The sequence below is a fragment of the Papilio machaon genome, chromosome 16 (genome assembly GCF_912999745.1).
Source record: "Papilio machaon chromosome 16, ilPapMach1.1, whole genome shotgun sequence".
NCBI classification, from domain to species: Eukaryota; Metazoa; Arthropoda; class Insecta; order Lepidoptera; family Papilionidae; genus Papilio; species Papilio machaon.
In genome coordinates this window covers 6,371,868-6,386,452 of record NC_060001.1, presented here as the reverse complement: position 1 = coordinate 6,386,452, position 14,585 = coordinate 6,371,868, and the positions used below count along the sequence as shown (strand labels likewise).

At 35.3% G+C, this 14,585-nt stretch overlaps 4 protein-coding genes across 14 annotated transcripts in view; 1 reads left to right on the top strand and 3 right to left on the bottom strand.

Moving 5' to 3' along the window:
• Window positions 1-14,585, top strand: part of LOC106716726 (transient receptor potential cation channel trpm) — a 131,617-nt gene that overhangs the window by 33,594 nt on the left and 83,438 nt on the right. The window contains exon 1 of one of the 11 annotated variants that reach the window (XM_045681450.1): window positions 14,450-14,526. The exons of the other annotated variants lie outside the window; for them this stretch is intronic. Within the exon in view, the coding sequence (XP_045537406.1) occupies window positions 14,455-14,526 (72 nt within the window). The 5' untranslated portion in view covers window positions 14,450-14,454. Of the gene's footprint in view, window positions 1-14,449; window positions 14,527-14,585 lie in introns of those variants that run through there. 11 annotated transcript variants of the gene reach the window in all.
• On the bottom strand, window positions 1,755-4,824 carry LOC106716727 (venom carboxylesterase-6). The gene is made up of 3 exons (XM_014510297.2): window positions 4,538-4,824; window positions 2,555-3,801; window positions 1,755-2,383 (listed from the first exon to the last, which is right to left on the bottom strand). The coding sequence occupies exons 1-3, from the start codon at window positions 4,709-4,711 to the stop codon at window positions 2,116-2,118; spliced, it is 1,689 nt and encodes a 562-aa protein (XP_014365783.2). The 5' UTR covers window positions 4,712-4,824; the 3' UTR covers window positions 1,755-2,115.
• LOC123721773 (venom carboxylesterase-6-like) lies at window positions 6,144-9,135 on the bottom strand. The gene is made up of 3 exons (XM_045681451.1): window positions 8,836-9,135; window positions 6,866-8,112; window positions 6,144-6,641 (listed from the first exon to the last, which is right to left on the bottom strand). The coding sequence occupies exons 1-3, from the start codon at window positions 9,010-9,012 to the stop codon at window positions 6,374-6,376; spliced, it is 1,692 nt and encodes a 563-aa protein (XP_045537407.1). The 5' UTR covers window positions 9,013-9,135; the 3' UTR covers window positions 6,144-6,373.
• Window positions 10,479-13,251, bottom strand: LOC106716728 (venom carboxylesterase-6). The gene is made up of 3 exons (XM_014510298.2): window positions 13,037-13,251; window positions 11,140-12,386; window positions 10,479-10,936 (listed from the first exon to the last, which is right to left on the bottom strand). Exons 1-3 carry the CDS (start codon window positions 13,211-13,213, stop codon window positions 10,669-10,671), a joined length of 1,692 nt encoding a protein of 563 aa, XP_014365784.2. The 5' UTR covers window positions 13,214-13,251; the 3' UTR covers window positions 10,479-10,668.

Below are 14,585 nucleotides of genomic sequence, written 5' to 3'. Positions count from 1 at the left end.
GGTACTTCCCGTAAACTCAGATCCTTGAGATTTGGTACTAGGCAACGTCTTATGGCACAAATAAAGGAAAAATTGCGAAAACCGTAAATTTTACTTCTATACCTAGCAAGGTTTGTACGGAATAATCGATGCGCGAGTCCGACTCGCACTTGGTTGTTTTTTTTTTTCGTTTGTGAAGCCTAGTATACTATGAAGTGTGATAAAATTAAGCGAGTGACCATATTACAACGGGAAACTAACAATATTACTAAAAAAGACTTTTTTTACAATTTTAATATATTTTACTCTATAGTAAATTAAAAGCTAATGGCATTTTCCTGCCTTTGATTGTACAAATAAAACCTAAATGGCCACATTTTCACAGCAAATTATGGTTTTCTTTTCGGCCAGTAATGTCGTACCTGTTTTACCCTGGGGAATATGCCTATTTTACAAATAATATTGAAATATCGCTCTTATTGTCTTAAGAATAAAGTTTTAAATCAGTTCAATGCTAGGTGATCACTTCAACTAGGAACAAAATGTACTCTCTTCGGAGGGGTTTTGACATCAAGAAATGAAACTGTGTATCCGTGAAGACATTGACGGGGCTTATTAGGGTTAATGAGGTTTATTAAATAAAAACGGGGCCGTACATTAATAAATATTATATTTTCTTGGCGTTTTATAAAACATCTTTAAAATCTACTTTACTTTTGGCAACAGATTCGAAATATTCATTAAGAAATAAATTGGCTATTTTTTGACGTAACGAAACATTGCCTCGGGTCCTTATTTCTTTTAAGTGACAGTTATGTATAAAATAAAATTCGCTTGCGGCTTAAAGTTTACCTATTAATATAAAGTTTTACGCTAAAACTTTAAGTTTTGGTTTTGAAAGTTTATGAAACTGAGAACATATAACTCAAATGAAATGGCGCATGAAAAAATAATTATAAGACTTTTTAATGAATAAAGTTTCCACCTGAAATAAATGTCTTATGTTTTTGAAATAATTAAGTATTGTAAATTCATAAACTTTGTAAAAAACTAGCTGTCGCCCGCGACTCCGTCCACGCGGAATTAAAAATAAGCTTTATTAGTAATCTATGTATTCTTCCAGACTATGTTCTACATCCACGCCAAATTTGAGATTTTTTTTAAATAAATAGATAGCTGGAGGGATGTAATCAAAAACCTACATTAATCCAATGGTTTCCAACTGTTACGAACAAACCGCAAGACCGTTTGCGGTTAAAGCATGTTGTGTTACACGTTATTGTTTATTTACTATGTCACGTAGACTGAGATGAGATTTTTTTGTCAGATAACGTCCAAATTTTAAGTAAATGATATGATTATTGCATTGTTCTAATGAAATTTTAATCACGCCTTAGTTTTCAATCTTTATTTATGCAACTTAATCTAAGAGCCTTTCGATTTTGATCGGTCTCATTTTATAAGGCTTGTTGTAATAGCTCTAAATATTTTTTAATATGTATGTATTACATTTAAATAAACAAAATTGCATTACAGTTAAATAAACACCAAAATTTTCTTTGAATTTTTAGTTAAAATAAAACAAAAAGATCAAACAATCTGAGACAGAAATAATAAACAAAAATATTAATTAAACAACATTTATTTCTTTAAAAAAAAATGGGCGGCTGCGCTACGTATTAAGGTACAACATAAAACGTTTTCAATATTAATTTATAAGGGTGAGTTTCCATTGTAGAAATACTTGATTAAAATTATATCGACATCTCTGTCAGTCTCTTTGAAAATAACAGAGACAAAAACAAAAAAATTGCCCTGCTCTGCGCTCCTGTCTGTCTGAACGGACACTAAGTTGATGTCTTAATTATTATAGCTAATTAAATAGATATCTAGTCTTTTAAATACATAATCATTTATAGTGTCTATGAATTTTTAAACAACTTGGATGGTCTGCTTTCATTTTAAATCCAACATACAAAATCACATTTAACAACTAAACAAATACTAAATCAGCATTTTCAAAATCTATATAAACCTAATAATACTTAAATAATAACAATACTTAATAACTAAACTTAAACACAATAATTACTGACCAATAAAATAAAGTATCAAAATTCAATGTACTATACCCGTTTAAAGTACACTTAACAGCAATTGAAATAGGCCAACTGTGAATACTAAACTCATGACTTTTGTCGCCGAAGAGACGGGAGATGGCGCTTTATATAATCTATCATAATGATTGTTCCAGAATGTCATTCTCTGCTGATGAGGATCAAATCCTTGATGCTCATAACTGCTTGTCACATTTATCGAGGTTTCCCCTCCACTGAATATTAAATATGGCAAGCGAGAACTTGTTATAGGTTCCCAAAGTGGTATCTCCGAAGAAGCGGGTGTTCTGAAACAGAAATAAACATTTTAATTAACCATGTTTTTGTTTACATACAAACAGTCATCAAAGTAGACATTTCTTTCGATCTCATGACATCTTAAATTAATTAACCATACTCTTTTATGATTACATGAGGAGTTTATATTTTACAATGTTTTAAAATTAGGAAAAACTTACCCATTATTAAGAAATAATTTGTAACGCTTCATAATCGCCTCCATAACATGTACATCACCTGGGGTTAAATCGTAATTCAACAGGTAGTTTAAGACTCCTCCGTGCCTCACACCAGTCAGTGGTATCTGTGGTAAAGCCCAGTCAGAATTTAAAGTTCCTCTATAAGCAAATTCGTAAAGATAAACTTCAGCTCTGGACGTGAGCGCTCTCTCCCTCGCTCCTCTAATAGCTGACACAAGGATCATTGTATCTCCATGGTAATCTAAATAATCTTCGATAGTTTCCATATTGATTGCTCGTTGTGAAAAATAATACTCCCTTATTGATTTAACAATGGCTGTCTTGTTTGCATTTGTCGCAACATCTAAATCTACTTGGATAAAGTCATCGAAATTTGTCTGCATCTTTTCTAACCATTGGCTGTAAGCTGCTTCATGAGCTCTTATAGTTCCTTCTTTGTTTGTGTATCCAGCCATATAAGGTATATGACTGTAATTACCAGAACGGATAATGTTAATTGGAGCGTCGGAAATAATTGTATTGTTACTATCGACATTATTCTCAATGCAAGGAGCGAACAAAGCTGTGTTGTTGAAGAATTCAAATTCTGTGAGAGCTGTGGCTAACAAAGTTATATCTGTTGTTGTTAACAGTCTTGCTAATTCTTCTCTTGATTTTCCTGTGTAGCCAAGTTTAGCGCCCAAAGCTTCAGCGTATTCAATAGGTTTATACGAGATAGCTCCGGGGGACAATGCAGACCCACTTTGAGTGATGGCTTTGTGCATAAGATTTTCTGCGGAAGGCGACAAAGTGAGGAGGTCAACCATCGCTGCGCCCGAACCATGACCAAAGAGGACAACATTATTGGGATTTCCACCGAATCCAGCAATGTTTTCTTGTATCCATTTCAATGCTTGAACCACGTCTTTAAGACCGGCATTGCCCGGTGCTTCTGGTACACCTAGGCATAGGAATCCAAAGATCGACAGGCGATAATTTACGTTGACCACCACCACATTTCTGTCGACGAAGTTCTTGAAAGAACGTAGTGTAGTGTCAGTAGTTGTGTACTCTTCACCTTGCAGCCACACCAGTACCGGCTGAGAGGCGGTCAGGTTAGCAGTGTAAATGCTGAGGGTCAGGCAATCTTCGACACCGACGATGCCTCTGGATGTGGGATGGGCGCATATCACACCGCTGTTGATTGCGTGGAAAACACCAGGGTATGAGGGCGGAGGAGGCGGCGCCTGAAATAAATGTCGAAAGTATTTATATTTTACTGAAATAATGAAAACAAATAAAAAGATCTTAATAAAATTTGGCACAGATTTAGAAAATAGTCTGGAAGAACACATAGGCACATACTTATAAAGTTTTTGTTTCAATTCCGCGTCGACGGAGTCGCGGGCAAAGGGTAGTAACATCATAAATGTATAATTGTTGATGTAGACGGATAAAAGGTTCTAATAATATTTTATTTTCTTCTTATAACGTCAAGCTTATCTTCGTTCGCTTGTGTTTAAGCAACCTGTATTTTTTAATACAGAGTATCGTACGCACGTGATTTGAAGTTGTAATAATAATTTCGTTTCGTTACACTCAGAGCTCCAGTACTTACTAGACGTAGTGTAACCAAAATACTTTGTTTATACTTTGATTCTCGTTAGTACTAACAAATCTAAGAACACTTTATATCTTAATTCATATTTATCTTTGAAAAACCTATAATCTTCAGTAAGAATTACGCATACAGTTGACAATTTTTTTATTTATCTACATTATATATGTAATGTGTAAAAATAGAACTTCATTAAATCAAAACAAGTCCTTCATATGCCATTTTTATATATTTTATACCTTATATAACTGATTATTTTCGTATCTGAATTATTACCTAAATAAATAACGCGATGATTCGTTGACTACATGTATGATATTGACTTTGCACTGTTAACTATATGTAGGTAGATATGATAAACTTACCTTAAACCTGTTCCCTCCTGATACAAAACCAGCGTAATGTATTCCATAAAAGACGTGGTAGTTGCCATCCACCACTGAGCCCTGGATCCATCCTTGTGTTGTATTTACTGCCGGACTATTTTGTTCTTGAGCATGTGCAAATGCAAACGCGCACACTAATACATAGAACAACATTTTTAAGGTCACGTTACGCAATTCTCGGTGCACGTGCGTCGCATGCGGCGTACGCCGGTGTAATGACTCGAAAGTGCTGTACCTTTACAATATCGACATGATTTTTTTATCGATAAAATGGTATCAATGAGGTCACCGATCCGAACTAAAAACGATAAGCATATATATAAGTGTTTGTTGTAAACGTTAAAGAAAATAACAAGAATATTTCGTCTGTTAGTCATTTATTGCACAACTTATTTGATGATACAAATTTTTCGTTGAAATCCGCTATTATTTCATCTAATAGGTTTAAGAAATCCATAAAAACAATGAGGCGAGGAATTAACAGTCATAAACATAAGTTATAATTTCTTTATGTGTAAAATTTATGTGATTTTCGTTCATAATACTAATAACAAGGCTTAAACTTTTTTTACACACTTATCTCCAGGTCATATATGTTGTCCACACTTAGAAGCTAAGAGTCTACCCAATTTAGGGATGACTAGGCTGCCTAACTACGCTAGCCCAGTGTGGGTTGTTTAACTTGACACATATCTTTGAATATCTTCTCTGATATGTGCAGGTTGCATCACGATGTCTATTTTCATTTTATTTAACATATTAAATTCGAAAAGAGAAAAATAATTTGGTACGTGGTGGCGATCGAACTTGGGCATATAGATTACGGTCCGGTCCATTCAAGTGCTAACAACTGCGCCACCGACGCACAATTAAATGTATTTTGACGGTATAACAAATTCAATAAAAAACTACTCAAGTTAAAGCGGTCTTACTTGTCCAAAATATATATTTTTTAAAGAGCTATAAAAATGTAATTTTCTTGTTAAAAGGCTGACTCACAACCGATAGGAGGGAGCGAGGAGAGGAATGCGAAGAGTTCAAGTCAAAATCAGAATAATCATAATATTTCTCTGAAAATTTTAAAAGTAATTACCAACATTTCTAAATAGATTTTTAAGTCAAACTTTCGTATATCGATTAACCCCAACCAAAATTACCTGAAAGGTGTCAAAATTAAAGTATTCAATTTCGTCGTATTAAATATCGGATGTGTGTTATAAGATATGATAAAAAATGAGATTACTTAGAATTAGTAGAGGGAGTGTGTGAGTGTGTGGTTACAGAAAGTGATAACATATCTTAAGTGCAAAATTAAATATACATGAACTTGTAAGCATTGATTTATTGTCATATTTCATATATTATTTGTTATATGTTAACAAAGCTCAAACAATATAAAAAATAGGTATGTAAAAATAAATAAAACATACAAATATATAAAATTATATTTAATATTTATTTTTAATATGAATCTAAAGTTATAAAAATAATATAACTCGAGAGAGCGGGCAGAGCACGGGTGCGATTGACCGAATCAAAGCGGTTAAACTTACTTGATATCGCGGGTAAATCACGAGTATTGCTCTTAGTTAGATATAAACACTCTTATATGTACAACAGCATATGTTTGATATTTCGAGACAGCGCCCGCCACACCCGCTAGTTAGATTTTAATAAGCAATAATTTGTCGTAGTCTCCTTTCGCGACAAGTCGCTTAATAGAAAAGCTTTGTAAAGTATAAAAGGTCAGCCAAGGAATTAAATTCGCATACCACTTAGGATCGAGTATAGTACAGCATAGTACAAAATTTCCGTTTACAGTACATTTAACAATAGTTGAAATAGACCCACAAGTAGGAATAAACTTATAAGTTTTGCCGCTGACGATACTGGAGATGGGGCAACGTACAGCCTTGCGTAGTTATCGTTCCAGAATGACATAGTCCTTTCATGGGGATTGTACCTCTGTTGTATACGAGACATGGACAAATTTGGTGCATATTCCCCACCTTCTATTATTAAATATGGAAATCTGGAGCTTGATATAGGATCCCATAACGAGTCGTACGGAATAGCTTGTGTCCTGGAACAGAAATTAATAAATATGTATTAAACTTAACGCCTGGACTGACAAAGTTGATTTACTGACTGACTTATATATCACCACACAGCCGAAACCACTGAGACTTAAAACTATGTATATAGATTCTGACTTCCGCTTTTTTGATCCTATTGTCTGCAAGGTATGCCGAGATCAGCTAGTGTAGAAAAATGTTTTGTTATTACAAAAAATAAGTTTCAACTTACCCATTGTAAATAAATGACAAATAATGTTTCATAACTGTTTCCCTCATAAATCCCTCAATTTGGGTTAAATTGATATTGAGCAGGTACTTTAAAAGTCCTCCGTGCCTGACACCAGTTAGTGGTATCTGCGGCAAGGGCCAGTCGGAATTTAACGATCCTGTGTAAGCAAACTCATAAAGGTAAACTTTAGCTTTTGACGTGAGCGCTCTCTCCCTCACTCCTCTAATAGCTGTCACAAGAATCATTGTATCTCCATGGTAATCTAAATAATCTTCGATAGTTTTCATATTGATTATTTGTTGTGAAAAATAAAACTCTCTTATTGATTCAACAATGGCTGTCTTGTTTGAATTTGTTGCAACATCTAAATCTACTTGGATAAAGTCATCGAAATTTGTCTGCATCTTTCCTAACCATTGGCTGTAAGCTGCTTCATGAGCTCTTATAGTTCCTTCTTTGTTTGTGTATCCAGCCATATAAGGTATATGACTGTAATTACCAGAACGGATAATGTTAATTGGAGCGTCGGAAATAATTGTATTGTTACTATCGACATTATTCTCAATGCAAGGAGCGAACAAAGCTGTGTTATTGAAGAATTCAAATTCTGTGAGAGCTGTGGCTAATAAAGTTATATCTGTTGTTGTTAATAGTCTTGCTAATTCTTCTCTTGATTTTCCTGTGTAGCCAAGTTTAGCGCCCAAAGCTTCAGCGTATTCAATAGGTTTATACGAGATAGCTCCGGGGGACAATGCAGACCCACTTTGAGTGATGGCTTTGTGCATAAGATTTTCTGCGGTAGGCGACAGAGTGAGGAGGTCAACCATCGCTGCGCCCGAACCATGACCAAAGAGGACAACATTATTGGGATTTCCACCGAATCCAGCAATGTTTTCTTGTATCCATTTCAATGCTTGAACAACATCTTTAAGACCGGCATTGCCCGGTGCTTCTGGTACACCTAGGCATAGAAATCCAAAGATCGACAGGCGGTAATTTACGTTGACCACCACCACATTTCTGTCGACGAAGTTCTTGAAAGAATGTAGCGTAGTGTCAGTAGTTGTGTACTCTTCACCTTGCAGCCACACCAGTACCGGCTGAGCGGCGGTCAGATTAGCAGTGTAAATGCTGAGGGTCAGGCAATCTTCGACACCAACGATGCCTCTGGATGTGGGATGGGCGCATATCACACCGCTGTTGATTGCGTGGAAAACACCAGGGTATGAGGGCGGAGGAGGCGGCGCCTGAAAATATTTATATTTTACTGAAATAATGAAAACAAATAAAAAGATCTTAATAAAATTTGGCACAGATTTAGAAAATAGTCTGGAAGAACACATAGGCACATACTTATAAAGTTTTTGTTTCAATTCCGCGTCGACGGAGTCGCGGGCAAAGGGTAGTAACATCATAAATGTATAATTGTTGCCGTAGACGGATAAAAGGTTCTAATAATATTTTATTTTCTTCTTATAACGTCAAGCTTATCTTCGTTCGCTTGTGTTTAAGCAACCTGTATTTTTTAATACAGAGTATCGTACGCACGTGATTTGAAGTTGTAATAATAATTTCGTTTCGTTACACTCAGAGCTCCAGTACTTACTAGACGTAGTGTAACCAAAATACTTTGTTTATACTTTGATTCTCGTTAGTACTAACAAATCTAAGAACACTTTATATCTTAATTCATATTTATCTTTGAAAAACCTATAATCTTCAGTAAGAAATACGCATACAGTTGACATTTTTTTATTTATCTACATTATATATGTAATGTGTAAAAATAGAACTTCATTAAATCAAAACAAGTCCTTCATATGCCATTTTTATATATTTTATACCTTATATAACTGATTATTTTCGTATCTGAATTATTACCTAAATAAATAACGCGATGAATCGTTGACTACATGTATGATATTGACTTTGCACTGTTAACTATATGTAGGTAGATATGATAAACTTACCTTAAACCTGTTCCCTCCTGATACAAAACCAGCGTAATGTATTCCATAAAAGACGTGGTAGTTGCCATCAGTTACCAATGAGCCCTGGATCCATCCTTGTGTTGTATTTACTGCCGGACTATTTTGTTCTTGAGCATGTGCAAATGCAAACGCGCACACTAATACATAGAACAACATTTTTAAGGTCACGTTACGTAACACTCTACACACATGCGTCGCATGCGGCGTACGCCGGTGTAATGACTCGAAAGTGCTGTACCTTTACAATATCGACATGATTTTTTTATCGATAAAATGGTATCAATGAGGTCACCGATCCGAACTAAAAACGATAAGCATATATGTAAGTGTTTGTTGTAAACGTTAAATAAAATAACAAGAATATTTCGTCTGTTGTCATTTATTGCACAACTTATTTGATGATACAAATTTTTCGTTGAAATCCGCTATTATTTTATCTAATAGGTTTAAGAAATCCACAAAAACAATGAGTCGAGGAATTAACAGTCATAAACATAAATTATAATTTCTTGATGTGTCAAATTTATGTGATTTTAGTTCATAATACAAATCACAAGGCTTTTTTTACACAATTTTTATCTTCGACTCATATATGTTGTCCCCAATTAGGGCTTAAGAGTCTACCCAATTTAGTGATGACTAGGTTGGAACACAACGCATGCCCAGTGTGAGTTGTTTAACTTGACACATATCTTTGAATATCTTCTCTGATATGTGCAGGTTGCATCACGATGTTTATTTTCATTTTATTTAACAAATGAAATTCGAAAAGAGAAAAATACATTCGTATGTGGCGGGGATCGAACTTGGGCATATAGATTTCGGTCCGGTCCGTTCAAGCGCTTAACAACTGCGCCAGCGACGCACAATTAAATGTATTTTGAAGTTGTAACAAATTCAATAAAAAATTATTCAAGTTAAAGCGGTCGTACTTGTCCAAAATATTTTTTTAAGAGCTATAAAATATATTTTTCTTGTTAAAAGACTAACTCACAACCGATAGGAGGGAGGGAGGAGAGGAATGCGAAGAGTTCAAGTCAAAATCAGAATAATCATAATGTTTCTCTGAAAATTTTAAAAGTAATTACCAACATTTCTAAATAGATTTTTAAGTCAAACTTTCGTATATCGATTAACTCCAACCAAAATTATCTGAAAGGTGTCAAAATTAAAGTATTCAATTTCGTGGTATTAAATATCGGATGTGTGTTATAAGATATGATAAAAAATTAGATTACTTAGAATTAGTAGAGGGAGTGTGTGAGTGTGTGGTTACAGAAATTGATAACATATCTTAAGTGCAAAATTAAATATACATGAACTTGTAAGCATTGATTTATTGTCATATTTCATATATTATTTGTTATATGTTAACAAAGCTCAAACAATATAAAAAAATAGGTATGTAAAAATAAATAAAACATACAAATATATAAAATTATATTTAATATTTATTTTTAATATGAATCTAAAGTTATAAAAATAATATAACTCGAGAGAGCGGGCAAAGCACGGGTGCGATTGACCGAATCAAAGCGGTTAAACTTACTTGATATCGCGAGTAAATCACGAGTTTTGCTCTTAGTTAGATATAAACACTCTTATATGTACAACAGCATATGTTTGATATTTCGAGACAGCGCCCGCCACACCCGCTAGTTAGATTTTAACAAGCAATAATTTGTCGTAGTCTGTCTTTCGCGACAAGTCGCTTAATAGAAACGCTGTGTAAAGTATAAAAGGTCAGCCAAGGAATTAAATTCGCATACCACTTAGGATCGAGTATAGTACAGCATAATACAAAATTTCCGTTTACAGTACATTTAACAATAGTTGAAATAGACCCACAAGTAGGAAAAAACTCATAAGTTTTGCCGCTGATGATACTGGAGATGGGGCAACGTACAGCGTTGCGTAGTTATCGTTCCAGAATGACATAGTCCTTTCATGGGGATTGTACCTCTGTTGTATACGAGACATGGACAAATTTGGTGCATATTCCCCACCTTCTATAATTAAATATGGAAAACTGGAGCTTGATATAGGATCCCATAACGAGTCGTACGGAATAGCTTGTGTCCTGGAACAGAAATTAATAAATATATATTAGATTTAACGCCTGGACTGACTTAAAGTTGATCACACAGCCGAAACCACTGAGACTTAAAACTATGCATATAGATTCTGACTTCCGCTTTTTTGATCCCATTGTCTGAAAGGTATGCCGAGATCAGCTAGTGTAGAAAAATGTTTTGTTATTACAAAAAATAAGTTTCAACTCACCCATTGTAAATAAATGACAAATAATGTTTCATAACTGTTTCCCTCATAAATCCCTCAATTTGGGTTAAATTGATATTGAACAGGTACTTTAAAAGTCCTCCGTGCCTGACACCAGTCAGTGGTATCTGCGGCAAGGGCCAGTCGGAATTTAACGCTCCTGTGTAAGCAAACTCATAAAGGTAAACTACAGCTCTGGACGTGAGCGCTCTCTCCCTCGCTCCTCTAATAGCTGACACAAGGATCATTGTATCTCCATGGTAATCTAAATAATCTTCGATAGTTTCCATGTTGATTATTTGTTGTGAAAAATAAAACTCCCTTATTGATTCAACAATGGCTGTCTTGTTTGATTTTGTCGCAACATCTAAATCTACTTGGATAAAGTCATCGAAATTTGTCTGCATCTTTTCTAACCATTGGCTGTAAGCTGCTTCATGAGCTCTTATAGTTCCTTCTTTGTTTGTGTATCCAGCCATATAAGGTATATGACTGTAGTTACCAGAACGGATAATGTTAATTGGAGCGTCGGAAATAATTGTATTGTTACTATCGACATTATTCTCAATGCAAGGAGCGAACAAAGCTGTGTTATTGAAGAATTCAAATTCTGTGAGAGCTGTGGCTAATAAAGTTATATCTGTTGTTGTTAATAGTCTTGCTAATTCTTCTCTTGATTTTCCTGTGTAGCCAAGTTTAGCGCCCAAAGCTTCAGCGTATTCAATAGGTTTATACGAGATAGCTCCGGGGGACAATGCAGACCCACTTTGAGTGATGGCTTTGTGCATAAGATTTTCTGCGGTAGGCGACAGAGTGAGGAGGTCAACCATCGCTGCACCCGAACCATGACCAAAGAGGACAACATTATTGGGATTTCCACCGAATCCAGCAATGTTCTCTTTTATCCATTTCAATGCTTGAACAACGTCTTTAAGACCGGCATTGCCCGGTGCTTCTGGTACACCTAGGCATAGAAATCCAAAGATCGACAGGCGGTAATTTACGTTGACCACCACCACATTTCTGTCGACGAAGTTCTTGAAAGAATGTAGCGTAGTGTCAGTAGTTGTGTACTCTTCACCTTGCAGCCACACCAGTACCGGCTGAGCGGCGGTCAGATTAGCAGTGTAAATGCTGAGGGTCAGGCAATCTTCGACACCAACGATGCCTCTGGATGAGGGATGGGCGCAAATCACATCGCTGTTGTTTGCGTGGAAGACGCCGGGGTATGAAGGCGGAGGAGGCGGCGCCTGGAAACAACCACAAATATATTGAAATGTTATCTTGCTTTTGTTGTTTCAAATTATATAGTGTAATTTAGAATGTCTGAACTGTACTGTACTCAGTTTTCTGGGATATTTTTGGTATGGATAGATTGACAAAATGATAGATGTAAATAAAAGGTATCGTGATTGTATAATTGTACTTCATTAGGCCCCGTTAGTAAATTTCTCTTGTAATAAATGTGTTTAATACATAGGATTTGATTGATGAAAAATTCTATGCAATATTTTATAGCGTGAATGTGAGTGAAATGACTATATTTCATATCGGCATCTTTCACCCAAAAGGTCTTCCGAACCCAAAAATTCTTTGCCTTTTTTCCATTGGATGTGACCTTTTTTATACCCTAAATTCTTATCATAAAACCGATTACATATTTCAATATCTTTATTATCATATTAGCAACAACAAATTATACTAATCTACGATATACGTAGTATGTGTGCGGAAGTTACGTGTACACCGGAAGAGAGATCAGATCAGTCTTTGAAGATTTAACCTGTCTTGCCCCTAGTTACATAGTTGCTTGTTTTGGTTTTTGGCTTTTAAGGCTTTTTAATGCTTTTGAGACAAAAATGAAATACCGGTTGTTTAATAAATTTTAGTTTAAATTTACCTTAAATCTATTTTCTCCAGATACCGATCCTGCGTAATTTATTCCATAAAATACGTAGTAGTTGCCATCTTCTGCCGATGACCCTTGTACCCGCCCTTGTGTTGTATTTACGATAGGATCATCTTGTGCTTGAGCGTTAGCCAGCGCAAACACACATATTAACGTAAGTAACAACATTTTTACGCGGTGGAGGCGTCCTTCACGTGCGGCAGACACCGATGTAATGACTTAGCAGAGTACCCGTAAAGTCAAAAATCTACTTTTTATCAATAAAATCATATCAAGTAATTACCGATTAATTTGTTTATCACGTTTCGTTTATTAATAGTTAAAAGATATTGATCTAACAAAACCAATTTATGGTTTACTATCGACCGCGACTCCGTCCGCCCGGAATAAAAAAAACATAATAAGTAGCCTATGTGTTCAACCAGTCTATGATCTATATCTATGCTAAATTTCATAGAGATTCGTTGAGCCGTTCTGGAAATGCCTTCAAACACACATCCATCCATCCATCCAAGCATTCGCATTTATAATATTAGTAAGATTTTGAGGAATAAAGTCAGGTGCGTAGGAAACTATCACAAGCACCAGCACAAGCCAATCATAGGTTTGTGGACTTCTTTCAATAAATAATCGATCGTTGATTTACAGCGGGCTTGTGTGTTCAAATATATATTTTACTAGCTTTTACCCGCGACTTTGTCCGCGCGGAATAAAAAAAATGCACACAAGATAAAAAAGTTCCTATGTCCGTCTCCTAGTTCTAAGCTACCTCCCCATCAATTTTCAGCTAAATCAGTTCGACCGATCTTGAGTTCTAAATAGTGTAACTAACACGACTTTCTTTTATAATATAGATTTTGCGTACTTCTATCGAGACCGTTTTTTATACTAGTTTAAATTAAATCATTAGGTACGATAGTGATTCTTCGATATGAGTGAATTCGATACAAACATCGTGGTAGGGGCTTACCAGAACTTACGAGATTTGGTCCGCTTCCAATAAACCGATTACATTAACCCTGATTCCTGCCGCAAATGTGCAAAGTTCCTTAGTTTCAGTTTCATTGAGTACCAGTATATCTTGAACTTCGCTTGCTTGCACCTCGGTAGAATCCGGCTACCACTTCAAACTTCAAATGTTATGGGTAAAGAGAAAAGATCATCTTAGACTGGTTGTTTTGCAAAGGGTACAGACATATTGAGAGATAAACACATGCATGTCTGACTTCAGATTCACGCCTTAGATTTCGCGTCTCAGTGATGCGATGCGCAAGAGTTGAAACTAAAGCACAATTTTATTGAAAACGCTGTCTTGTATTTTGTCAATATTTATATGTGTATTTCGGTATCGGGCCTACTTCAGTGGTTATTACATTTTTTTGTGCGTTTAAAGTGTGAAGTTACTTAACATGAGTCGTATTTTACCGCCCCATGCTTGTAGTAAGCCAGTATGCGTTTGCGGTTTGGTTAAATATATCAAGGTAAGGATATACTTGTTTCTAAGTACGTTTATAAGAAAAAGAATGAATCACAATTTGAT